Genomic DNA, 26,079 nt, shown 5'->3' on the forward strand with positions numbered 1-26,079 from the left:
TTTGTGTTTTGCATAAAATTAAATCATATTTGGCTCTTTTCCTGTTTTTTCTGTTGTCCCAATACACACAAAGGAAATAAACAATGTGTATAACAAAACATGTGTATTTGCAATCATTTTCTGGAAGAAATACTTCATTTTCTGAAAAGGCTCAGGGTGCCAAGACTTACGGCCATGACTGTATATCACATAGCTCCAGTCAAGCAGTCAGCAGCTCTAAAAAGGACCATCTGACATATTCTGAGATTTAATTTTGAAAGGATAGGAAAACTTTGTGATTCAGTGATTCGATGTTAGATACTGTTATGTCAAAATAGTCAAATCTGTAGGTATCATACCTTTACTGATAACTAGGGTTGAGCCAATCTTGAGATTTCAAGATCGATTTTAAAATCCAATTTCCAATCATTTTCCAGCCGATCGGAATACGATCTTTTCCAGTCCCGATCCTCAACCCTAGTCAATGCTTCTCTATAGGAAAAGTCACTTTTAGGGTTGAGCTGATCTTGAGATAACCTCCGATCTCGATCCCGCTGGAAAAGATCGGGTCGGAATTCCAATCGCGATAGTGAAATTTACTCGATCGCCGATCGGAATCCGATCTTTTCCGATCCCAATCGCTCAACCCTACAGATAACCAGAAAATTCCATTTGCACAGAGGCTCCTTCTTCAGGCATGTACAAATGAATGACAATTTTTTTCCTTTACTTGATCAATTGGGTGGTTCAGTACAAGAAGACATTTCTATATGTTTAGGAACTGATGTGGCTGGGGATAGGTAAACTAAGTTTTATTCCTTTTATTATCCTACGCCATTCTCAGTAGACTTAAAAACAGGTTTTGACTGCTGAACAACCCCTTTAAAACTTGCTTCAGAAAACTGACAATTGGCTTCTGATCAGTGGTGCCCTTTTATCGGGAAGATCGCACAGTGATGACAATACTGTCATACTTGATTTGTTCCATTTGTACACTTTACCAGCTGGAAACAGGGTTGGAGGATTTGGCTACTGCAGTGCGGAGTCCATAGGTGAGGAGCGGGCACAGGTGGGATAATTATACAGACCGTAAAAGAAAGGCGCTGACCTAATTAAGTGTCTGTCAGATGAAGAACAGTGTCCATTAACAATCCGCCGAGTAGATAGCAATTAGGAAGAATGCTCGTTTTTTGGGTTGGTGTGATGGGAGGGGGAACAATTAGCGGTAATTAAGAATTTTACTTGTCAGTTCTGGTAGCAGGGCTAATTACCACAAAACTCTAGGCTGAGTGCTCCGAGGAGGAGATATGGTAGAAGCCGATTTCATATACAATTTCACATTTGGGAAAGGGAGTCGATTTAAAAAGACAGTATGCCATTTTGAAAAAAACAAAGATCATGACTTAACCCTGTAAGTCCAACACAACTATTCCATTTAATTTTAGGCACTGCATGAGAATCAATTTTTGATAGCATGACTATCATACTATATATTGCAATAAAAGTTTCTAGTAAATGGAGGCAAGGAAAAAGATTCAGACGGAGTTTTTTGTCAAGATTTTGAGGCCGTATTCGCCTCGCAATTCGGCCTGAAGACACTCCCGACTAGGGCCTAATCCGGAGCGAAGTGCGCGGATGGATGCCAGTGCAGGGTACCGGCTTTCAGTCACGGATACCCGGCCTCCGCCTCAGGTTCCAGTCTAAAAAAACCCCTTCTGAACTTACCCTAAGGGTATGTTCACACAGTGGAAAATGAAGAGGAATTTTCCTTCATTTTCCAACTCTGGCATTTTAGCCGCTGTCTAGCCACGACAGGCTGTCGATGCAGTGCATTAGTGTTCGGATGAATGGGTCTAATCAGGAGGGAGTCTCGAGCCACGGACACTGTGGCTGAATCATCCGCGGAATCCACGGCAAGATCGAGCAGGTGCTTGTTTTTTCCACATCCTACTGCGATCTCTGCCTCTCGTTGAAAAGCAGCACTTTTTTCTCCACATGATTCGTACGGACACAACGAAGAAAACACACGGACCCCATTATAGTCTATGGGGTCTGTGTAGTTTCTTTGCTAACTGCTTTTTAGTGCGTTCAGTATTCCATTCAGGGGGTCTCCAGCCCCTATTCCTAGGGTGGCATAAGATACATACAATGAAGAAGAACAAGAGTGCCATTACCAGGTAGTGCTGAAGCTCACTGACATAAAATACTAACTGTACGATGGTAGACACTAGACATACCTATCTCACTATAGAAATGCATGCTCCATTTACATAGTGCATATACTGTACATCCGGTCGCTCTGTAATCTCACAAAACCAGAAGCAATGACATCTCTGAATAAAAAAGAAAATAGTAATGACATATTTGATGTCTGCAATTTTTCAAGCTATCTCCCTGGAAGTTTACTTCACACATACTGATCCATAGCGTGTCCTGTTTCACATTAATAGCTTTGGTAAGGCAGAGGTTTTCATCAACTAACCTGAACAGGAAAATACAAGACTGAAAGAAAATCTGCAGAAATAGCCAAGGCTTCTGCTAGTACAGTAAGTTGCATACAATTACATAGGAAACTGTATGATACCATGTGTAATCTATGAAATCTTGTCTACTCGCCACCATAATTCGTAATGTTGGATTATTTTGCAACCAATGAAAATTGCATGAGATTTTCTCCACTGGAAAAAAAATGCATAGTGGGGGAGCATACACAGAAATCGCAAGACGTTTATTTTTTAAACAATGGGGGGGCTGATTCAGGGTTTAACACTGATTTTAAGGTGGAATCTGCCTCAAACTCAGCACCAAACTCCATTGTGTGAACATACCCTGATATGCAAACAGGGTAGGGGCATATCTGACTAGGGGCATATTTGACAACCTGTATGCAAAATTTCAATAAATAGAGCAGAAGGGAGGATTTATGATACTAGGACATAAAAAGAGATCAGGTTGATATTCTGAGTGGCACAGTGTGGATATTTTGCCAATTTTTAGTGGACAAAGCTTAAAAGGTGTCTGCCAGTAGTTTTGACGTCACACTACTGCTGACAGATGCACATTTATTGGTGTCAGGAAGAGCTGTGTAAATTAGGTATCTGCATGGTAATGCTTCTTGCATGACTAAAAAATTAAATTTTAATGCCCTGTTTCCAGGATTCTAAGTGTCCAGGGAGCCTAGCCTCTCAGCATTGAATACTGCCCCTCCCTCTTGACTAGTCACTAGAGCTGCCACTCAGAGAGATAGGTTAAGACAGAGAGCTCAGAGTACTGCACATGAAAAGAGTGCACCCTGGGCACCTGTGATCACCACCCTGGAAGAATTAAAATTGGAGGCACATAGGTGTATGTTTACCCTACACAAAACTAGGGAGTCAAAACTGTTGACATACTCCCTTTAATATCTAGCAATTTACTGAAAACGTGTATCTGCCGTAATAACACCGCTGTAACACCTCATCTCACTTGGTCACTTTAATCTCAAGTATTGATAATTCCTAAATCAGCCATCATGGACCGATGTAGGCCCCTTCCTAAATGCCCAGTTACCCGCACTGGTCTTTCATTATCCAACTGCCAGCAGCCTAAATCGCTTTCCTAAATTTGCATGAAATCTGAATTCTACAAGGCTGCTATCCAAACAGAACAAACTCAGGCTGCTCTAATCTTACATGGAGAAGTCAATTTGCAAGAGAAAAATGTGCATTAATGTCTCCCGCAGCGAGCAGGAGAAAGGATTAAACATCTCTCGCTTTAATTCTGAATTATCATAAACCCGACACAAACAATTACGAGGTGTGGAGAAAAGGCTTCCATGTTTTGGATATGAGGTGGCTCAAGCCGACACCTTGGAAAATGCGATTTGGACAAATTACGCAGACCTACATCTATTCATTTTTATATCCCCCCTCTCTGCTGTACATCAGGAGATTTGTGGCTGGAATCCATCTGGGTGGCGGATACAAATATATATGTGTTGTGCAGCCCGCCACAATATCGATGATTCTGAGCATAATTAAAGTGCGTTTTAATATTTTATTGTAACCACATGAGAATACCGGCTTCCAGGACAGAAAATGGGTAATGTCAAGTGCAGCAGTAATATTCACGATAAATTGTTGTATGCTGTAACAATGTACAGGCATCACAAGGATGTGCAGCAGGAAGTCTGGAAAACATTACTGAGCAACTGTACAATGATAAACCTCTTCCTTGCTCTACATGAACTAAACAATGCTGGTATTGCTAGATTAATAGATTTCTGACTGATCTTACTCAAATGAAGCTGGAACACATATTCCTCTCAAAACACCCTTGTCTATATACTTCTATTTGTTAAAATGACCATACACATTACCTTATATTCAGATAACAGGGAATAATCCGCCATCTGACGGCCATTATTCTTAACGGCTGCCGCATGGCGGCATTAAATTGACTGTAGGTGAATGGGGGCTAGTCAAATGACAGATGTTTTTGATGGCCTGTTAGAAAACCAGAGCTGTTTCTTCCCAAAACAGTGACACATCCGTCCATAACTTGTGCATAGTGATGCATCATTTCAATAAAATGGCAGTGCCAGACAAGCTATGGGCGTGTACGATCTATGTTTTTCTGGGAAAGATAAGTTCTTAATTTTGGTTGTCTTTCAGCTAATGGGTATGGTCAGGTTTACTGTATAAATATGGCAAAATGGTTCATTAAACAAGTCAATTTTATACCTGTCTCTCTGACATGACGTAAAGGTATTTGTTGTCCGTAGAAAATGCCATGTCCCTAAGGATTGGACTTCCATCTCGCATTGCATGTACTACCTCATACTGTATTCCACCGTATGGAGGACCATCTGCCCGAATCTGTAAAAAATTGAACACAAAAATCAGAATGTTTATTAAATGAAAATATTACAGAATGACTGGTAAACAATTGTAATTTGTGTTTTCTTTTACCATTTGACATGGTTTATGGTTATACATTTGTACTGGTTAAAAAAAAACAATGAAGCAATATCATGCACAAAACCAGAGGCAATGCTATAGGGGGTGCAAAAATAGCAGTCACTACCGGGCCCTGGAACCTGAAATTGGAAATGAAAACATAGTTATGCAATGACACCAGAACTGTTGTTGGCAAGTTATCAGTGGGGATTTTTGTGGAATCTAGATTTGTGACTTATTCCTCATGAAACATGAGACAGCTTCATAAATAAGCCTGAATTTGGAAGCCTGTTTTCAGCTGACATTCTGTAACCCTTTAGCCAACACTCACAGGTTATCTGATGCTGTATTTTACTGTAGTAGACAGATGTATAATCTTTGTCAATGGCTATTGTATCTGCCATTCACACATTTGAAGAGATTTACTAAGTAAAATACACTGAAAAAGGAGTGTACGTGGCAAGTTAAAGATTATTATGTGTTTTACTCCTAAATCCTAAGTTTTCAGAAGCGTTGAGAGGATGTAAAGAAAGTGTTTGAAATACCACTTTACAGAATATATCATGCCAGCTCAGAATTTCCGGCATCCTACAACGCTACTGATAAAGCTCCAGCATTATGCAGTTTCTAGATCGAGGTGATTTTTGGTAACTAAGGCTGAGTTCACATGGGGTATTTTAGTCAGGATTTTGAGGCCAAATTGGCCTCAAAATCCTGACCAAAAAGACGGCTTCCATTGAAATCCGGCTCCCAGAAAAAAAGAACGGCCTGCTCATTCTTCAGGCCAATTCGCCTAGCGAATCTGCCTGAAGACACTCCCTCCCCCCGACTAGGTCCATTCACTGGGCCTAATCCAGAGCGGAGTGCATGACTGGATGCTGGTGCACTACACCGGCAACCAGTCGCAGCTACCCATTCTTTGGTCCAGAAACCGGGGTGGCCTCCGCCTCGTTTTCTGGTCCACAAATCTCCGCGTGCACTCAGCCTTAGGTTAAGTTCACACAGAGTTTTTTGGTTAGGAATTTGGTCAGGAATCTGCCTCAAAATCCTGACCAAAAAACGCTTCACCATACAGTCCTATGTAATTTTTTTTTCTCTGCTAGCAGAAGAAATCTGCTAGAAAAAAAAATAAGAAAAATCTACTGAAAAAAGAAGCGACATGTCCATTCTTCAGTCGGACTCCGCCTCAGGAAATCAATACAAGTCAATGGGAGGTGGAAAAACTGCTAGTGTTTTTTGGCAAAAAAAACACCTCAAAAAACGTCAGGCGGATTTTCCACCTCCCATTGACTTGCATTGATTTGTTTCTGACGGAAATGGCTGAAAATTGCGTCAAAAAAACCGCCTCAAAAACGCCTCATGAATTTTCCTGAAGCAGATTATTCCTGACCAAAAAAAACCTCTGTTTTCAGAGATTCCGTTCCCCTCTTCGCATGAAAAATGCAAGCAACACTTTTCTCTCCGCATTTTTTGAGTGGAAACCACTTTCCCTGTGTCGCAGTTTTATGAACTACTACACAGGAAAGCCCTGATCGACAGCAATCTGTGTTGTCATTTCTAGTAGTAACAACAGTGAGTAGAGGAGAGAAACTGACAGGCTGGACTATTCCTCAAGTGTCACCTGCCAACCTGCAGAACTTTGGTTCATGGGGCAGATTACACTGGGTTCACACTAGCGCCCGGACTCTGTTTTCAGGTTTCCGTCTTCTGCATGCAGGGGTCTGGCCTTGAGCGCTGGTGAGCATTTTATGCTCTCCACGGCGAAACCGTTTTTTTTTAAATCAGACACAGAGTACTGCCTGTCCGACTCTGTGTCCGGTTTTAAAAAAAACGGTTTTGCCGCGGAGAGCATAAAATGCTCACTGGCACTCACGGCCGGACATCTTTCAAACCCATTGAAATGAATGGGTATGAAAGAGTCCTGCAGCTTTCCGTCTCCTGCTCTGTTTTGTGCAGGAAACGGAAACCTGTATGAACGGAGACCAGGCGCAGATGTGAACGAGCCCTGACACTGGGAATCTACTAAAGGACATTTAGTCACTAATAGAGATGAGCAAACACTATTCGAAACAGCCGTTTCGAATAGCACACTCCCATAGAAATGAATGGACGTAGCCGGCACGCGGGAGGTTAAGCGGCAAAGTCTGCGTGCCACCTACGTCCATTCATTTCTATGGGAGTGTGCTATTCGAAACGGCTGTTTCGAATAGTGTTCGCTCATCTCTAATCACTAACTCACGGATGCATACCTCCCAACCGTCCCGATTTCCGCGGGACATTCACGATTTCGGTGTTCTGTCCCACGGTCCCGGTCGGCGGGAGGTATGTCCCGATTTCGACTCAGATCTGCGTTGGAAGGTGAGTATAAGTGTTTTGAGGTGGAACATAATGAATGGGGCCCATGAAACTGGGGGCAGATGAAGGGGGGGGGGGAAACGGCATGAAACTGTGCAGTGATGGGGGGACATGATTCTGGGGGCAGAGATGGGGGGGGACATGAAACTGGGGGAGAAATGGAGGGGGGACATATAATTTACAGATGACTGTAGGAGGATTATACTGTGTGGGGGCACATGAAAAATGAATGAGAATGGGTGGAGTCAACATAAAAGTGGGTGTAGCTATATTTGCACACTTTGTCCCTCTTTCAGTTCTTCAAAAGTTGGGAGGTATGCGTATGTGCAATACTTACACATACGAATCAAACTGGAAAAAGGAGAACATGGACAGCAGATGCGGTACAATCTTTTACCTTGTTATATTTTTAGCAGTTAATATTTACTTGCTGGGACCAGCAACACAACACATACTAAAGTAATAGGGAAGCAGTGCGCTTCCTGAAGATACTTAGCAATGACTAATCCTCCGCCTCATGTCTGTCCTGAAGCAGGGGTTGTTTTTTTAGATTTTGCTTTCCTTCCAGCAGTCAGTTATGTGTTCAATATGGGTAGAACTAACAAGTGTTGAACATTAAAGGGGTGGAGAAAGGATATGGATGTCAGCTTCTATTGTGTTATACACTCATATGGCTCTGCTGCTGCCTCTAAGCTACGTCTCTGCATCCTTATTAGACAGAATCACTGCTTTTCCAGACAAAGAATTTCCTATAGAGCTGAACTCCATTTAGTGTAGTTGATATCATCGACTAGAAGAATTTTCTGTATCTGTTATCATATGTTTTATATTGTATTTGTGTGGTATAGATAGAGGAACGTTAGTTTGATATTTAGTGTGTAATAGAAAAGCAGTGCTGAGTGCTGTAGCTTCTGGCTCGTAGTAAAAAAAAAAAAAAAAAAAAAATCCTCGCCTTTAGGGAGGGGGTTGGTGGGTGACGGTTTGTATCCTGCCTGCACGTGGCGGGATTTGCATTTTTGAATAGCCATTTGATTGTAACACGGTGTCACACTGAGAGTCGTGGAGAGTTTGAGGAGGAGGCTGGCATGTGTCTACAGACAGATTAAAGCAGCCAACCGAACCAAAGGCTTAGAGTAGCCCAGCGGCCCATTCGGATACTGATACTGTCAAGTGCTGGCCAACAAGCCAAGACAACTGGGACACTGCAAGATGTAGCCCCTATCTTAGCTGTAAAACACAAAACCCACAACAGCAGATATAAATGAATGGCTGAAAGTAGGGCATAAGCATCAATGTAAAAAAATGCGAGCTGCTTCCACTACATAAGCAACCAGTCCAAGCATTAAATAAGCTTATATGTGATTTTCCACGTTGAAAATCTAGTCAGATTTCAGCAGCTCCAGCCAAAGATATAAATATTCCTCCCATTTGGTCTCATAAATCAGTGTAGATGCAATGATATGTACACTAGGAGCGCCCCACAAGGGAATTTTTAGCTAAACGTTAAAAATACATTATCTGTGATGACTGAGGACCAAGATAAGTATTTCTAATATGTCCAATCAATTTTGGAACAGATTTACATTAGTTGGGGATTTTTGACATCGTAGACACTCGGATTACAGCTCTTGCTGCTCACTATGTGACGGAACAATAAGAGTATGGTTGTATCTACACCACCTTTTACTCCTGAGAAACATTCTATGTACCTCATATTCACAGTAACATCAGACACTATAGAAAACAGCATTTGCTGATAAAATAAGAGGAAAGTCACACACGTATAAGAGACCAATAGATTAGGAATCAAGGAACAGCTTAGGTCAAGAGCAGAAACTGAAATTAGTTTCAGAGTGCAGGATAAAAGATGGCTGTGTAAAAGCTTCCCATTACATCCATCCCTTCCAAATATATGTATGGGGGCTCATAAACTGAGGTACCCCAGGTAGTGATACATGTCACAGCGTACATAGATAACCACAATCCCTAAACAATAACTAAACCATATTAGTATAAAATACAAAAGTTACCACCAATGAAAGAAACAATAATAGCTATACGCAGCTATACATATACAACATATACTGTCTGGATATATAAAGGTAAAACAATGCAGTGTCAGGAAGTGGAGGACACAGCAGGTAGCAACCCCACGTACATGCAAAGAGAGCCGATACAGTTACTGACACCAATAATGTCCACAACTGCACTATAAATAGCTGAAATAGGAGGTACAATAGGTACTATATATCATTAGACAATATGTATACAGTCCTATGAAAAAGTTTGGGCACCCCTATTAATTTTAATCATTTTTAGTTCTAAATATTTTGGTGTTTGCAGCAGCCATTTCAGTTTGATATATCTAATAACTGATGGACACAGTAATATTTCAGGATTGAAATGAGGTTTATTGTACTAACAGAAAATGTGCAATATGCATTAAACCAAAATTTGACCGGTGCAAAAGTATGGGCACCTCAACAGAAAAGTGACATTAATATTTAGTAGATCCTCCTTTTGCAGAGATAACAGCCTCTAGTCGCTTCCTGTAGCTTTTAATCAGTTCCTGGATCCTGGATGAAGGGATTTTGGACCACTTCTTTCTACAAAACAATTCAAGTTCAGTTAAGTTTGATGGTCGCCGAACATGGACAGCCCGCTCTCAAATGATCTGAAAACAAAGATTGTTCAACATAGTTGTTCAGGGGAAAGATACAAAAAGTTGTCTCAGAGATTTAACCTGTCAGTTTCAACTGTGAGGAACATAGTAAGGAAATGGAAGACCACAGGGACAGTTCTTGTTAAGCCCAGAAGTGGCAGGCCAAGAAAAATATCAGAAAGGCAGAGAAGAAGAATAGTGAGAACAGTCAAGGACAATCCACAGACCACCTCCAAAGAGCTGCAGCATCATCTTGCTGCAGATGGTGTCACTGTGCATCGGTCAACAATGCAGCACACTTTGCACAAGGAGAAGCTGTATGGGAGAGTGATGAGAAAGAAGCTGTTTCTGCAACCACGCCACAAACAGAGCCCCCTTAGGTATGTAAAAGCACATTTGGACAAGCCTGTGGACTGTTGAAACAAAGATTGAGTTGTTTGGTCATACAAAAAGGCGTTATGCATGGCGTCCCACTGTAAAATTTGGTGGAGGTTCCATCATGCTTTGGGGCTGTGTGGCCAATGCCGGCACCGGGAATCTTGTTAAAGTTGAGGGCCGCATGGATTCCACTCAGTATCAGAAGATTCTTGAGAATAATGTTCAAGAATCAGTGACGAAGTTGAAGTTATGCCAGGGATAGATATTTTAGCAAGACAATGATCCAAAATACCGCTCCAAATCGACTCAGGCATTCATGCAGAGGAACAAGTACAATGTTCTGGAATGGCCATCCCAGTCCCCAGACCTGAATATGATTGAATATCTGTGGGATGATTTGAAGCGGGCTGTCCATGCTCGGCGACCATCTAACTTAACTGAACTTGAATTGTTTGTCCAAAATACCTTTATCCAGGATCCAGGAACTGATTAAAAGCTACAGGAAGCGACTAGAGGCTGTTATCTTTGCAAAAGGAGGATCTACTAAATATTAATGTCACTTTTCTGTTGAGGTGCCCATACTTTTGCACTGGTCAAATTTTGGTTTAATGCATATTGCACATTTTCTGTTAGTACAATAAACCTCATTTCAATCCTGAAATATTACTGTGTCCATCAGTTATTAGATATATCAAACTGAAATGGCTGCTGCAAACACCAAAATATTTAGAACTAAAAATGATTAAGATTAATAGGGGTGCCCAAACTTTTTCATAGGACTGTATATCATTAAATGATAATACGACAATTGTCAAACAATGTGTACACAGACACAGCATCAATAAACTGCTCCATACAATGGCAATCCATGCAGGACTAACTGAATTGGCCATGCTGAAGGTATGTCTTGGCTATGTCCCCTCACTGCCCCATCCACGTTTCTTTAAGGAGAGATCATTTGTAATCATCTTATAAAAACAAATTTCATACCATTTTACCACTGTTTTCGGCATGGTTGCGTTATTTTACACACAAAACACATTTATTTAACATGTTCACCTGTACAAACAGAAATGGCATGCACTTTTTTCCAACGAAACTGCACCTGAACCGTGCACCCATATGGATGGGACTATAAAGGTATCCATCTATGAGGCCTTGCAAGTACCACCAATGCCACTGTTAACATGACCTCATGTCACAGTCACATACAAGTAAGTTGAAAGAGCTAATGAAGCAAAATCACAGAGATTTATTAATGAATCCTTGTCAAATGGAAAGCTCTTTAATGAGCACAAAATCTGTATTGTAAATTGCCCATTATATTCTAATAAAGCAGTTTCTGTTCTGTAAGCCTCATGAAAGATGGAATATAAAGAATTTGTTGCGAGAAATGTCATACAACAAAACCGTATTATGTATGCATTTTTGTGTCAAGAAATGCAAGTCGATAGAAGTCCATGAGAAGAATTATGTATGTGACCAAAGTAGCTCTTCTTCACCCAAAGGTCCAATGGTAGCAGCACTATGTCTAGTATTAGAAGAAACTGTGCACATTATGGCTTTCCTATATTTATGACTCCTGTTTTCACTACACCCTGGCCTGGATTTTTATGGCTTTCCACAGAGGTTTTACACGGTGCAGAATGGAGCCGATTAAACTCTGGCCTTCGCCGGAGAAAGGCCCATTATCTCTGCTAATAATAATAACCGTTACAATAAGTGGGTAGTAATCATTTCCCGTTGCCTTCTGGCACCCAGCACACAGAGGGTCTTGAATACAGAATGAAAAAGGGAAACTGCTGAAGACATTGGCCAACAAAGTGGGAATATAATTCTACAAAGCGGCAAAAAAAAAAAAGATCCTCAATGTGTGTGTTAAAGGTGTGCAGTAATAAAAGGGACTGGTACACTTCATTATCAATGTCACCAAATTGGATGATTTAAGGTCCTTTTTTAAGGGAAAGCCTAAAAAGAAAGCAGAATGAACAGCTCTCAAAAAACATCAGAAAGCCAAGGTCATTAACACAAGGTCAACGCGAGCCAACAACTGGCTCGTCCCTGTTCAAAGACCAGTTTCGCAAGTCTGATTCTTACACATAAAAGCGGAGCAGAATTTGTCAGAAGGACACCACAGTTGGTCCACCTCGGTTGGGGTCCCGTCTTCAAAGGACAGCAATGACTTTCACAGTCTCAGCGTCTTTCTTACTTTCGCTTCCCCCACCCATCCAGCCATGTCCCCACGTCGTTAGGGCAGCTGTTTAATAAAGCTGTTGCCATAGCAACTGCCTCTGAAGCCCATCCACTAAAGGACCTGATGTTAATTTAATGAACCCTTCAGTTGCCAGAGACTGCTAAAGTGTTCTGTCCGAATGAAGAGCAATGACCATGGACAATTATTCCTTACCCTCACCACTAATCCATTTAACTCCTTCGCTGACATTTTCTTCTAACTTGCAAATGTAATTTTTTGTATTGTTGCCGCTAACAATATTAGCAATAGGCGAAGCACTGACTGTTAGCAAATGAAATTATCTGACACGTTGCAACTTCCTCATAAAAGCATCATTGCTTTCCCTTATTGATTCTACATAAAATGCCATGAGCGTAACTACATTTGGCATTTAAAGCAGGTGGCAAGATTGTTAACCTGTTAACGTCTAGCGGATAGTCACACATTTTACATATGCATAAATTCATTTCCTGGAAATCTTCTTCTAGAATACAATGTAATGTGAGGCATCATAAAGATATCACGTTCAATCACCATCAGGAATACTAAGAGATGGCAGCCAGATGTGATGAAGACTGTGACAGGAAGATAACCACTGAATCTATAGTGAAACCACAGGTAGGAATGGATAGATAGTAAAATCCACTGTGCTTGCTATGAACTAGTATAATGCAAGAAACAATACTCACCTCATCAATCGTCAGTGGTCTCTGCACTCTGACCTCCAGCGATGACATCCCAATATGGCTGCTGCGGTGACCTCGGTAGAGTTGGTAGGTCACAACTACAGCCAGAGATTGTCTGCAGTGGTCGTCCGAGTCCGGATGTCATCTCTGGAGGCCAAGATACGCAGTCTAATGTAGGGACTGGGAAATGGTGAGACTGAAGTGGCAGGGATGGGTAAGGGGATTATTTTATACCATTCTGATGGTTTCCTTTTTTTAACAATGTTGCTCACTTATTTACGGTTCTTCCCAGTTGACATCTGCGCTAGGTGTCCATCCAGCGTCAAGTGCTGCTATCCCGACTTTTTTTGTCCGGTAATTTCAGTTAGAAATCAAACAGACAGAGCACACATTTTAGTCAATGGGGTTCTGTGGGTTGTGTCTACAATATTTGTGGTCTGCTTTCTGGTCGTCTGGTCCTATAACAGATCAGAAGAACAGAAAGCCGATGCAGATGTGAAGCTAGCTTTACGAAACATGTTGTGTTTTACAGTACCAACAAAGCCAATGAAATTCTGATTAGTCTTATCCACATGTTAAAGAAAAATTGTGCTGCTGAAAACCTGAGTTTTCAAAAACATGGCATGTGAAGTGCAGAATCACAAGCAGTTTCCCTGTATTTTTAAATAAGGAAGAAAAAAACTAAGAAAAACACAACTTGAAGAAACTGCAGAAATGCAATGCATTTTTAGGGTGAATTCACACTGAGTAAACGCTAGCTTATTCTGAACGTAAAACACGTTCAGAATAAGCGGCGTCTAAAGCAGCTCCATTCATTTCTATGGGAGCGGGGATACGAGCGCTCCCCATAGAAATGAATGGGCTGCTTCTTTCACTCCGTGCAGTCCCATTGAAGTGAATGGGGAGTGCCGGCGTGTACGCTCCGGCATGAGCAGAGCTTGCCGTGTTTTACGTTCAGAATAAGCTAGCGTTTACTCAGTGTGAATGCACCCTTAGGGTGCATGCACACTACGTAACGCCGGGCGTGTATGAGAGCCGTACACACCGGCATTACAGCAGACTGCCGAACACTTCCCATTCACTTCAATGGGAGCGCTCGTAACAGCGGCGTTTACGAGCGCTCCCATTGAAGTGAATGGGAAGTGTTCGGCAGCCCTGCTGTAACGCCGGCGTGTACGGCTCTCATACACGCCCGGCGTTACGTAGTGTGCATGCACCCTTACTGAGTTTTTGGCTGCATTTTACTTTTGCCTTAATCTTACACAGTATTTTTCTACATTGGGTTGTAATAATATCACACATACGATAAATGGGGTAACATGTTGGCTCAATGGTTAGCACTGCAGCCTTGCAGTGCTGGTGTCCTGGGTTCGAATCCCGCCAGGGACAACATCTTCCAGGAGTTTGTATTTTCTCCCTGTGTTAGTGTGGATTTCCTCTCATTCTACAAAGACATACTGATAGGGGGAAAAAAACGTACATTGTGATCCCTATATGGGGCTCACAATTTGCATTAAAAAAAAAATAAATAAATAAAAAACAACAATATATATGATAAATAGATCACGTCTGAAATCTCTTAGTGTAGTGGAGAGTGAAAAAGGACAATAGACCTAGCTCCAAGGTTACGTGAGATGACTTTGCCAAATGTAAAGCAATAGGAAATGTTACTGTGTGTGAATCTGCAGCTTGCAATAGGACCCCCCACCGCTGTCCAGGAATATCCTGCCTGAGATGGTGCTGGCTACCACAGATCAGGGCACCCTAACTGCCCTGGATTGCATCCATTAAACCTGGATTAGGGTGAATTCACACTGAGTAAACGCTAGCTTATTCTGAACGTGTTTTACATTCAGAATAAGCTAGCGTTTACTCAGTGTGAATTCACCCTTACAAATGGATTCTATGAATTTCATTGCACAAATGCACATTTTTCCATATGGACTAGGCACTAAATGCTGTTCTCTGTATCATATAGTCTCTGTAGAAGTGAAAGCACCTTTCATGATAATGCGATCTCTCACCGATAACAACTTTCCAAAGTGAAAATCAAGTGTTTAAGGCACATGCCCTTTAAAAGCCGAGACGTCTTATGTAAGTGAGGCTTCCGGAACTCTAATATTTTAATTACACTTGCAGGAACCTTTTTTAACTCCTAGATTTCCCAGACCCCTGTGTCCCTTTTGAACATGAGTGCTTATAATGTGCGCTGCATTCACTACGTTGCCACCGCTGTCCTTTCTGTTGCCTTGGTAACAGTGATGTCACACACAAGAAACACGGTAATGAATTCAGTGGATGAAGTAATGTGTTCAAAGGGAAGCGACAATGCAGTCATCCCCATAGCGAAATAATGCTGCTTCACAGGTATGGTAGCTATGTGATCAAAGGAACTAACGATGCTCTAATGGCTTTATGTCAGGATTTTTGTCTCAAATAAAGGGGAGATATTGATAATAGAGAAATAACTAGGAATCCCCCCATGCAGCTGGCTATGTCAGTGCCATCATTGTACAAATGGACTCTACAAACACTTAGAAGACATAGACTTAGAAGTTGTAATAGGAAATGTCATTAAGAATGACAAAGATATAGAATATGGCGGACCCTTCACCATATTAATTACTTATATGTAGTAAAAAACCCTTCTACTCAATGCCTTTACTGAATGGCTCCTCTATGGACATGTTACGTTGGAGTCCAACAAATGGTTCTCCAAATTTATCACAAAGGCTCACGTTGTCTAGAAGATTTGTTGCATCTTGCTAACCATGTTAGTCACTTTTCTCCATCTTATGCCATCTCTCAGGTGAGTTACTTTAGATCTATATTTTGCAGCATAATTTTTGTGCAATGTTTAACATTTTAAGACTCTTATCACACATGCCCCTTCATCAAACTGTCTAGCGAGATGTATAAAGCATAGACATGTAATACATCTGATACAAGAAATATGTACTATACTTGTGAAAATCCTGGGGGGAAAATGTATTAACTCTATAATGAGAAGGCCTGAAAGGCCAGATTTTAATGTTTTTGTGCAGGCATATTTTTAACAGCCCTAACTTTTTTAATTTCTGGGCTACTAAGCACATTTTATTCTCATCTTTGCTTTTTCTTTTATAAACGAACAACAGTGTTGTCCGTTACCACCCTTTTTAGTGATTTTTTTAAATTTTTTTTAGCTATATTGAGAGAAAATTGTGTCAAAACTAAGATATATATACACACACGCACTGACATGATGATAGATGGCTAGATAGCTAGAGATAGGGTGATCCTTATCAGGTTTACCCTATTTAGGCCTAGATGGCCAAACAGTTGGTTTTTTTTGCGTTTTTCCATCGTCACATACTAAGCTCTATAGCTTTTTAAATTTTTCTGTCAATATAAGGCCTCGTTCACATCAGTGTTTAGATTCTGTCCGGGGGAGTCTGCATGGGGACCCCCACAAACGAAATACCAAACGCAAGTGCAAGCATTGGTGCTGTAAAAGCACACGGACCCCATAGACTATAATGGGATACGTGTGCTTACCGCCAGATCTCCGTAGGCATCGTGTGGACAGGAAAGTAATTCATAATCTACTTTCCTGTCCACATGATTCGTGCACACGGACCCCATTATTGTCAATGGGGTCCGTGTGCTTTTACAACACAGCACTTACAATTGCGTTTGTATTTTGTTTGGGGGGGGGTCTCCATGCGGACTCTCCCCGGACGGAATACTAAAGCAGATGTGAACAAACCCTTACTGTATGAGATGTATTTTTACACGGAAAAAGTGGTAATGCTTAATGGGGTAGATATATCTTATTGATTCATTTTAATGAACTCTTTTGGGAAAGGAATAAAAATAGTTTGCCTTTTTTATGATACAAATTTTGCGGCATGTCTTCCATGTTTTCCACATTAATTTGTTTATTTATTTTTTAATAGCACAAGGTGCTACTAAAAGAACTTTTTTCCTTCCCCGTTATGGTAATTTTTATTCTGTATTGTGTTGTCGATGATGTGGGTATGGTATTGAACCTGTGATGTGGGTATGGTATTGGCGCATTATTTTTTAAATTATCTTATATTTATTATCTTTTTTTTACAATGTGCCTCCCAAAGGTCATGATAAACTTTTGGGGGCATTTTGACAGTATTTTTTATAGAATTTTGTGTGTGTGTGTGTGTGTGGTGATTTCTCCTATAACTGGGGCTGATACTTTTAGCCCTAGTAACCAGACGAAGGCGGTGTCCTGCCCATAACTGCTAAGTTGATCTGGGTCCTCTAGGACCCATCATGTGACTGATGGGACAGATGGGAGCTGCATCATGGAGGCTCCCATAGCTGTATACACAATGCTCATTGAATGCTGTGTATACAGGGGCTTCTCTATAAGAGGTCCGGCTCCCCAATTCTGCAGCTGCACAATTTCCAGTCTAGAGTGGAACTGGAAAAACCATTACTATAACTATCTTTCATGTATAAATAGCGAATTTAGGGTTTTGTTTTTAGAACATTCACTGTGCGGTAAAATTTACATTTTCCTTATATTATTTGGATCAGTATAAATCATAGTGATACCTGTGGGGCTAAAATAAAAAACATGTAAAAGTTTTAAAAAATGAAAAATTTTAATCGTCCCAAATTCTCCATTCTATAAATCACAAATAAAAAATAAACAAAAACAAGCAAACAAAGCCATCCAAAAATACTTATTCCATATGGTAAGCACCATAGCAGTAAAAAGAATACAAAAGAGTCAAACTTGAACAAACTTGAAACTGCGATCATTAGATAGATTGTACCACAGACAATACAACTGTATTGTAGGCTATCAGAGAATTGGTGTATAACTATTGCTACAGGCATAACTGGTTTGCGAAGCCTTCAGAAGGCTCTTGCCTGTCATATACACAAAATGGCTCCCACAATCTCGCCACAATGGAGGCATACCAGCATCTAAATGTAGCAGAAGGGATGTGTCCAGTATCAGGACACCTCAGATCTACTAAATGGTATACAATAGTGCCGGATCCCATTGGTGGGCAGACATGCTAATCTTTTGAAATCTAGGAAAAGTCTAACGAGACTTTTTTCAAAGCATAAAAGTGCATTTACAGATGTCCATGACGCCTGTACAGGCATTAATAAGACCTCGGCAACTGGACCAAACATGACAAAGTTTAGGATGTATTTATTATATGTTTACTTAGAACAAGTTGCTATCTTATGACAAAGTTTAGGGCTACATTCACATGGTAGTATTTTGCATCAGCAATTGACTGGTCAAGTATCATCACATGAAGAAGGGAACTGATACTAGTTGCAACATAGCGCAATGCTATTAGCATTTTATAGATGTTCTTTATTATAGGATGAACAGATTCCCTTTCAGTCCTAATAAAATTGAATGTACTTATGTTGGTAGTAGATCTTCATAAGGAGCCACATTAGTAAACCATATAGGAAGTTATTTCTTCCACATTGTGGAGGTGGCTTCATTGAAGGGATGAGTTTCTATAAAGACAATTACATTTTATGCTTTTTTCACTCAAAGAGCCTTTATTGCTTAATTTAGAACTCTAGGACATAAAATGTATGATGATCAAACAGAGATACCTTCAAACAACACTTTCCGAATCCAATGAAAGTCCAAGGGAATTCTGGCAGAGTCATCAACCATGGCTAAATAGGTTAAAACTCTTCGGTTTGGCGATAATACAAATAAGGAAAATCATTTCTCTTGTGCCATTCCAGTTCAATATTTATTGGAGACAATTTGTTTCCCTAATGAGAGAGAGGCGTAAAAATCCCCAAGGCTTCACAGAGACATAACAAGGAGCAAGTAATATCTACCATCCTTTGTTCTAGCGGCTTTAGAAAAATAGAGGGAAAAAATTACCTCTCAACTTAAGGGATTGAAGAATGAAAAAAAGAAACCTTCTGCTCGTATAAAAAGGCTCTTCGGAATAACCACTTAGGCATAATGCAAATCTGACTCAAATGTCTTTTCAATTCAGACTCACTTATTTAGTGAAAGAAAAAAAGCAACTCTCCCTTCTCTGACTCTTTTGTCTACTGTAATTGTGACAAAATGATCTAATCTGTCACGCAGGTCATTAGGAGGACTGACAAATGAGGACTGACGGGGAGTGGGAACACGGGGACTGATGGGGACAAGCACTGAATTAAAAACCTTTGTAAAGGCAATTGCTCCAGTAGTTAGTCACTCTCTACAGCATAAGGTTCCTCTAAAGATGTGACTAGAATGTATGGGTTCCTAGAGGAATGTAGTCCCAGTCCTAAGTGATCCTCAAAATTTACGTCCACCACATTAATTATCCATAAACACACAAGGGACTTACACAGAACCCATTTAAAAAGTAACACAACCCCGTAAAATGCAACACTACTAAACACTACTTTTCAAGATCACCACAGCGCCACATGACCCTCTCACATTATCTAAGCCATAAGCTTAGCCATTAGCCATAAGGTGTCCATACATATCAAATATGCAGATTTCATCAGGACCAGACAAACATACAGGGTGTGTGCAGGTATATGGCTAACTTTAAGTGCTACTGTAGATGTCATCTAGTTAACACAGCTCCAAATGAAGATACTTCATGCCGAACAAAGTGAGAGAATATCTTATTAGAAGTGTCCACCAGATTTTTTGTTCATGAACTCAATGGATGTATTAAGAACTTTGTTCGAAACTAAAAGATACCATATCAAATGGCACCCACAGAGAGTGGGGTAGATGGAATGTGAGTAGATACAATATCACTAACCTCTTTATCTCTGCAAGTGAAGTCAGCAGGACAATGTCTATCTTAGGAGTAGTACCATCTTCAAATGTACCATCAAAGTGCTTTCCCAAGGCAAAGTGAGTGAAGAGAAACTGGCCAGAGCTGTCTGGAGAACACACCTTGAAGTCACTGAAATTTAAAAGGGACTTATCTCCAGCAGGCGACAGTTCACACGCTGTCTTCTGAGAATTTTCAGATAACAGACTTGGAAGAGGTTTAACTTAGAAAGGCCTTCAGGCCTGAAGGTGTGAGAGCAAAGATACATACGCTCTGTACGGAGATCAACATGCCTTGGCTGCAGCTTCACTTACTAAGATGTCTGTGCTTTACTCATCTATCAATCTTGACTTCTCCCTGCCATCTATTTATGAAACAACGTTATTTGTGGTAAAAGGTTATAACATATCTAATGTTGTAAAAGAACACTTATTCTTCAATGTGCACATTACTGAGACAACGATTCTGCCCCTTGCCATCATAATGCACGCACAATGGTTGGTGAATACACTCTATTGCATTATGGTGTCTAGGGATCTATGCAGCTTCAAGTACATTCCTTGGCCTATGACCACTTATCTAAACACTACAGCTTGGTGCTTGCTTTCCGTTTATCTGTGTACTAGTAGTGAGTGATACTTTGGGTCCTATAAATGGGCTAGCAGTTCAGTAATACACTAGTGGTATCACTAGTGTAACATGTAAACAGTCTTCCAGCAGTCCACTTTGTAATAGAAAGCCATGTCAATGCACTGAGACATTTCTTGTTTCTTCCATGCAGTCAGATGAGTCCTGAGATGTCTGACATATGGTGTATTAGACGCATGTGACATCCGTTCTGTACCAGTTTATTCTATTCTATTATTAGAATCTGAGCAGACTAATGCTAACACACAAGAGTTATGGTTTCCAGTAACATGGACATGTGAGAATACTTCGCAGATCTATAAAAACTATCTTAAAGAAAAACTGTCATAGCAACCAATCACAGCACAGCTTTTATTTCTTATAGTGCTTTTGAAAAATGAAAGCTGTGCTGGGATTGGTTGCTAAGGGCAACGAGGACAGTTTTCATACACATATAGGCCCAGATCTACTAATACACAATGCAAATTTAGACAGGTCGCTTGAAAACGTGCCAGATTTACCACAGGGGCTGATGTTAAAGGCAAAGACAAGTTATTAACCATTCAGAATGGAGTGATGGTTGGGCAGCATGTGCACCGCTCCATTCATTTCAATGGGAGTGCCAGAGATAGCAGAAGTACAGCTTTTGACTATTTCTGGGGTTCCCATTGAATTTAGTGGTGCGCCTGCTGCCCAGCCACTACGCCATTCGGATGGGGGACACAAAAGTCTCCCATTCACCTGATCATATTATTGGCTTTTGTGAGAAAACACTTTTAAATCTTTATATTTTTAGTCTGTCTAGCCTACACTGACTTACTATGAGCCACAACGTTTCAATACTATTTTATTGGCTTACTGAGGCGTATTTAAAGTGGCTGCCTTCTTCTTCTTAGAAAGTGACATCATGTACATCGGTCACAAGACCATGCTGCAGCTCAGTCTTAATCCTTTTAATGGGAATGAGAGGTGGTATTTCCATGTGCCCAACAGACATGAGGTCACTTCCGGAGAAGAAGAAGAAAGCTGCCATGTTTTTGAAGTTCTGCACACAGCCCTTACAGGGGTTGTGCAGGATTAGGTCACATGGTCACGCTGCAGCTCAATTCCGTTCATGTTAATGGGACAGATGTAGAATTATCATGTGACCAACAGACACGGGGACACTTCTTCTTCAGAAGAAAACAGCTATGTTTTCTAATGCTGCACAACCCCTTTAAGCCATGCCCTTTTTCTGACAATCCACACCCATATGTCTAGCATGTCGAACAATTATAGCCTAAACTAGATGTCAGGCATGTGGGATGTTACTATCTCCAATTCTTGGTTCTCACCGGGGATAAGTTGTTAAGACCAGAGTTGTCTAGCAGCGACATATTCCCCTCTCCTAGACCAAGCATGCATTTATATAAGGAGTGTTATAAGGAATAGGTGTGAGATGAACAAGTGTTTGTCCGACAGCTACAGTCCTATGAAAAAGTTTGGGCACCCCTATTAATCTTAATCATTTTTAGTTCTAAATATTTTGGTATTTGCAACAGCCATTTCAGTTTGATATATCTAATAACTGATGGACACAGTAATATTTCAGGATTGAAATGAGGTTTATTGTACTAACAGAAAATGTGCAATATGCATTAAACCAAAATTTGACCGGTGCAAAAGTATGGGCACCTCAACAGAAAAGTGACATTAATATTTAGTAGATCCTCCTTTTGCAAAGATAACAGCCTCTAGTCGCTTCCTGTAGCTTTTAATCAGTTCCTGGATCCTGGATGAAGGTATTTTGGACAAACAATTCAAGTTCAGTTAAGTTAGATGGTCGCCGAGCATGGACAGCCCGCTTCAAATCATCCCACAGATGTTCAATGATATTCAGGTCTGGGGACTGGGATGGCCATTCCAGAACATTGTAATTGTTCCTCTGCATGAATGCCTGAGGATTTGGAGCGGTGTTTTGGATCATTGTCTTGCTGAAATATCCATCCCCGGCGTAACTTCAACTTCGTCACTGATTCTTGAACATTATTCTCAAGAATCTGCTGATGCTGAGTGGAATCCATGCGACTCTCAACTTTAACAAGATTCCCGATGCCGGCATTGGCCACACAGCCCCAAAGCATGATGGAACCTCCACCAAATTTTACAGTGGGTAGCATGTGTTTTTCTTGGAATGCTGTTTCTTTTTGGACGCCATGCATAACGCCTTTTTTATAACCAAACAACTCAATTTTTGTTTCCAAAATGAAGCTGCCTTGTCCAAATGTGCTTTTTCATACCTCAGGCAACTCTATTTGTGGCGTACGTGCAGAAACGGCTTCTTTCTCATCACTCTCCCATACAGCTTCTATTTGTGCAAAGTGCGCTGTATTGTTGACCGATGCACAGTGACACCATCTACAGCAAGATGATGCTGCAGCTCTTTGGAGGTGGTCTGTGGATTGTCCTTGACTGTTCTCACCTTCCTTCTTCTCTGCCTTTCTGATATTTTTCTTGGCCTGCCACTTCTGGACTTAACAAGAACTGTCCCTGTGGTCTTCCATTTCCTTACTATGTTCCTCACAGTGGAAACTGACAGGTTAAATCTCTGAGACAACGTTTTGTATCCTTCCCCTGAACAACTATGTTGAACAATCTTTGTTTTCAGATCATTTGAGAGCGGGCTGTCCATGTTCGGCGACCATCAAACTTAACTGAACTTGAATTGTTTTGTAGAAAGAAGTGGTCCAAAATCCCTTCATCCAGGATCCAGGAACTGATTAAAAGCTACAGGAAGCGACTAGAGGCTGTTATCTTTGCAAAAGGAGGATGTACTAAATATTAATGTCACTTTTCTGTTGAGGTGCCCATATTTTTGCACCGGTCAAATTTTGGTTTAATGCATATTACGCATTTTCTGTTAGTACAATAAACCTCATTTCAATCCTGAAATATTACTGTGTCCATCCGTTATTAGATATATCAAACTGAAATGGCTGCTGCAAACACCAAAATATTTAGAACTAAAAATGATTAAAATTAATAGGGGTGCCCAAACTTTTTCATAGGACTGTATCTAAGGTATATGGCTACCTTTAATTGTTACTGTAGATGTCATTTAGTTAGCACAGTATGGCCATGACTAAAGATACTTCATGCCAACAAAGCCTGGCATGACGGACCCCATTATACTCAAAGGGGTCCCTCGGGCTTTATTTGTGTCCATCATTTTCAATATCAATCTTGTTGTCCGCCGATGGAGGAATGAAAATCAAAGCACAGCGTAAGAGAATATCTTAAGAGGCAGATTGAATAAAATAGCCCTACCGTGCTTTTAGCAAGTATAACATTCCTTTTAGAAAGCCGATGAAAAAGCCCTGAAAAAAATCTCTGGATTATACATGGCTAAAATATCCACTTTATAGTTTGCATCTTTGCCTTCTCTTAAAATCACATTTCTACCATATTTGGGGCTGTCATTTATCTCCAATTCTCCACACCTTCCATCATTTGTGTCACTTCTATGAATCCACTTCTATGGCTGTACTTCATTACAGCGCACACATATACTTTTCAGATCTCCCTGATATCTCATAGCAGCTCCTTAGTCACTGACTCTTTCTTTCCTCCACTCCTTTCCTTTTCTTCTATTCGTGTAACACTTATTGCTCCTCTACTGTTAGCTTTTCTCAAGCTTTGTACTAATGCCTTAATCATAAGTCACTGATTCTGTGCTGTCCTTGTCTTTGATCATGTCTCTAATACTGTGTATCTGATTCTTCTATTTCCAGATCCTTCCTCTTTACTGCTGTATTACTGATTCTTCATCTACTGTTCTCATATTTCACCAATTTTGCTGGCTGTACTCTTGTGTCACCGATTCTTCCTTTGCTCTTCCCATATCCCTCCTACTACTTTGCTCTCTGTACTTCTGTGTCACTGATTTTCCCCAACTCTTTCTATACTATTCCTACTTGCTCTCCCTTCTTGCCTTATGCTGTCTTTGTCACTTATTCAGTATATACAGCATAGACTAAGTACAGTGTATGGAGTATTTAATATGTTCCTTGCCACATACTGTGATGTACTTTCTATACCACATTCTAATTCACTCTTTTTCCCTCTACTCTTCCTGTATTCCTCCTTCCATTTCACTCTTTCTACTCCTGTGCTGCTGATTCTCCCTCTGCAGTTCTCATATTTCTCCCCCTATTTTGTCCTCTCCTGTGTTATTAATTCTTCATATAGTCTTCCTACATACCTTTGTTCTACTTTGGTCTCTCTCCTCCTGTACCACTTATTCTTTTCTTCCTTTATCTCTTTGCCTATTTTGTTCTCTATGACTCTTCCCCTATTCTTTCTGTATCTCTTCTCATATTTAATATTTTATGTCCCCGTGTCACTGAATCTTCTTCTATTCTTCCTGTATCCCTCCTCCTATTTTGTTCTCTCTACACCTGTGTCACTGATTCGTCCTCTGCTCTTCCTATATCTCTCCTCATACTTTGTTCTCTCCACTGCTGTACCACGGATTCTTCCTCTACCCTTCCTGTATCCCCTTTCTACTTCAATTCTTTACTCCTGTCATTAATTCTGTTTTTCCAGTATTCCTCCTATTTTGCTTTCTCTGCCTGTTATTCCTCTCGTCTTCCTATATCTCTCCTGCTATTTTTCGCTCCTGTGTCATTGATTCTCCCATTCTATATTACCATCTCTATAACTGGTTCACACAATTTCGGAACTTCCTATGAGTAATTAAATATTATTCTACTCTCCCCGCAGTTTTCCTTCCGTCTTGTCGTTTCTGCGCTTGTTTATTTCAGCCTCTCTGCTGTTCATTTCTCAATGTCTGCAGTACTTCCAAATAGCATATATTACCTACATTTTGTGAATACACAAGGTAGCCCCCCCCCCCCATTCACCCTGTCTGATGGAATCCCCTGAGGGTTCTTCTATAAACCATCGACATTCACACCCTGTCTGCTATTCCTCATTATTTTTTGCATTAAGCAGTTCCTTATAGCAACTTGTTTGCTCTGTTTTAATGTACTCAAATCTTTGGACTGCAGCGGAAAAAAGCCCTGGCTAGGACTGCTGGCAAGTAATCTTTTGTTAGTTTAACAGTAGCAGAACTGAGATCTTATCTGCTCAATATTTAGGCAAATAGTGAAGTCTCAACCCTTGATTTTCCTGCAGTTAACAATGAGAAAAAGACAATATTTGGAAAAAAGATCAGAAAATGCACATAGAGTTCTTTTTGTACCCTCCCTAGATATTAAGAAATACTTCACGTCCCATCTTTTCCCTCCTTCGCCTGAATACAATCTATATCAGAAGGAAATTAAGTTACTGCACAAGGAAAACATTTTTAATGGATTTGCCCCCAAGAGAACCCGGCTTCATTAATTAAATCTTTGTTTGTATAGGATGAGGCAAA

The 26,079-nt window shown here is 40.6% G+C and overlaps 1 protein-coding gene across 1 annotated transcript in view; it reads right to left on the bottom strand.

Annotated features, from left to right (window-relative positions):
• Window positions 1-26,079, bottom strand: part of PLXNA2 (plexin A2) — a 272,967-nt gene that overhangs the window by 126,519 nt on the left and 120,369 nt on the right. Inside the window, exon 4 of the mRNA XM_075264212.1 lies at window positions 4,701-4,835. Coding sequence (XP_075120313.1) covers window positions 4,701-4,835 — 135 coding nt within the window. The remainder of the gene's footprint in view (window positions 1-4,700; window positions 4,836-26,079) is intronic.

The sequence above is a fragment of the Leptodactylus fuscus genome, chromosome 2 (assembly GCF_031893055.1).
Source record: "Leptodactylus fuscus isolate aLepFus1 chromosome 2, aLepFus1.hap2, whole genome shotgun sequence".
Classification (NCBI taxonomy): Eukaryota; Metazoa; Chordata; class Amphibia; order Anura; family Leptodactylidae; genus Leptodactylus; species Leptodactylus fuscus.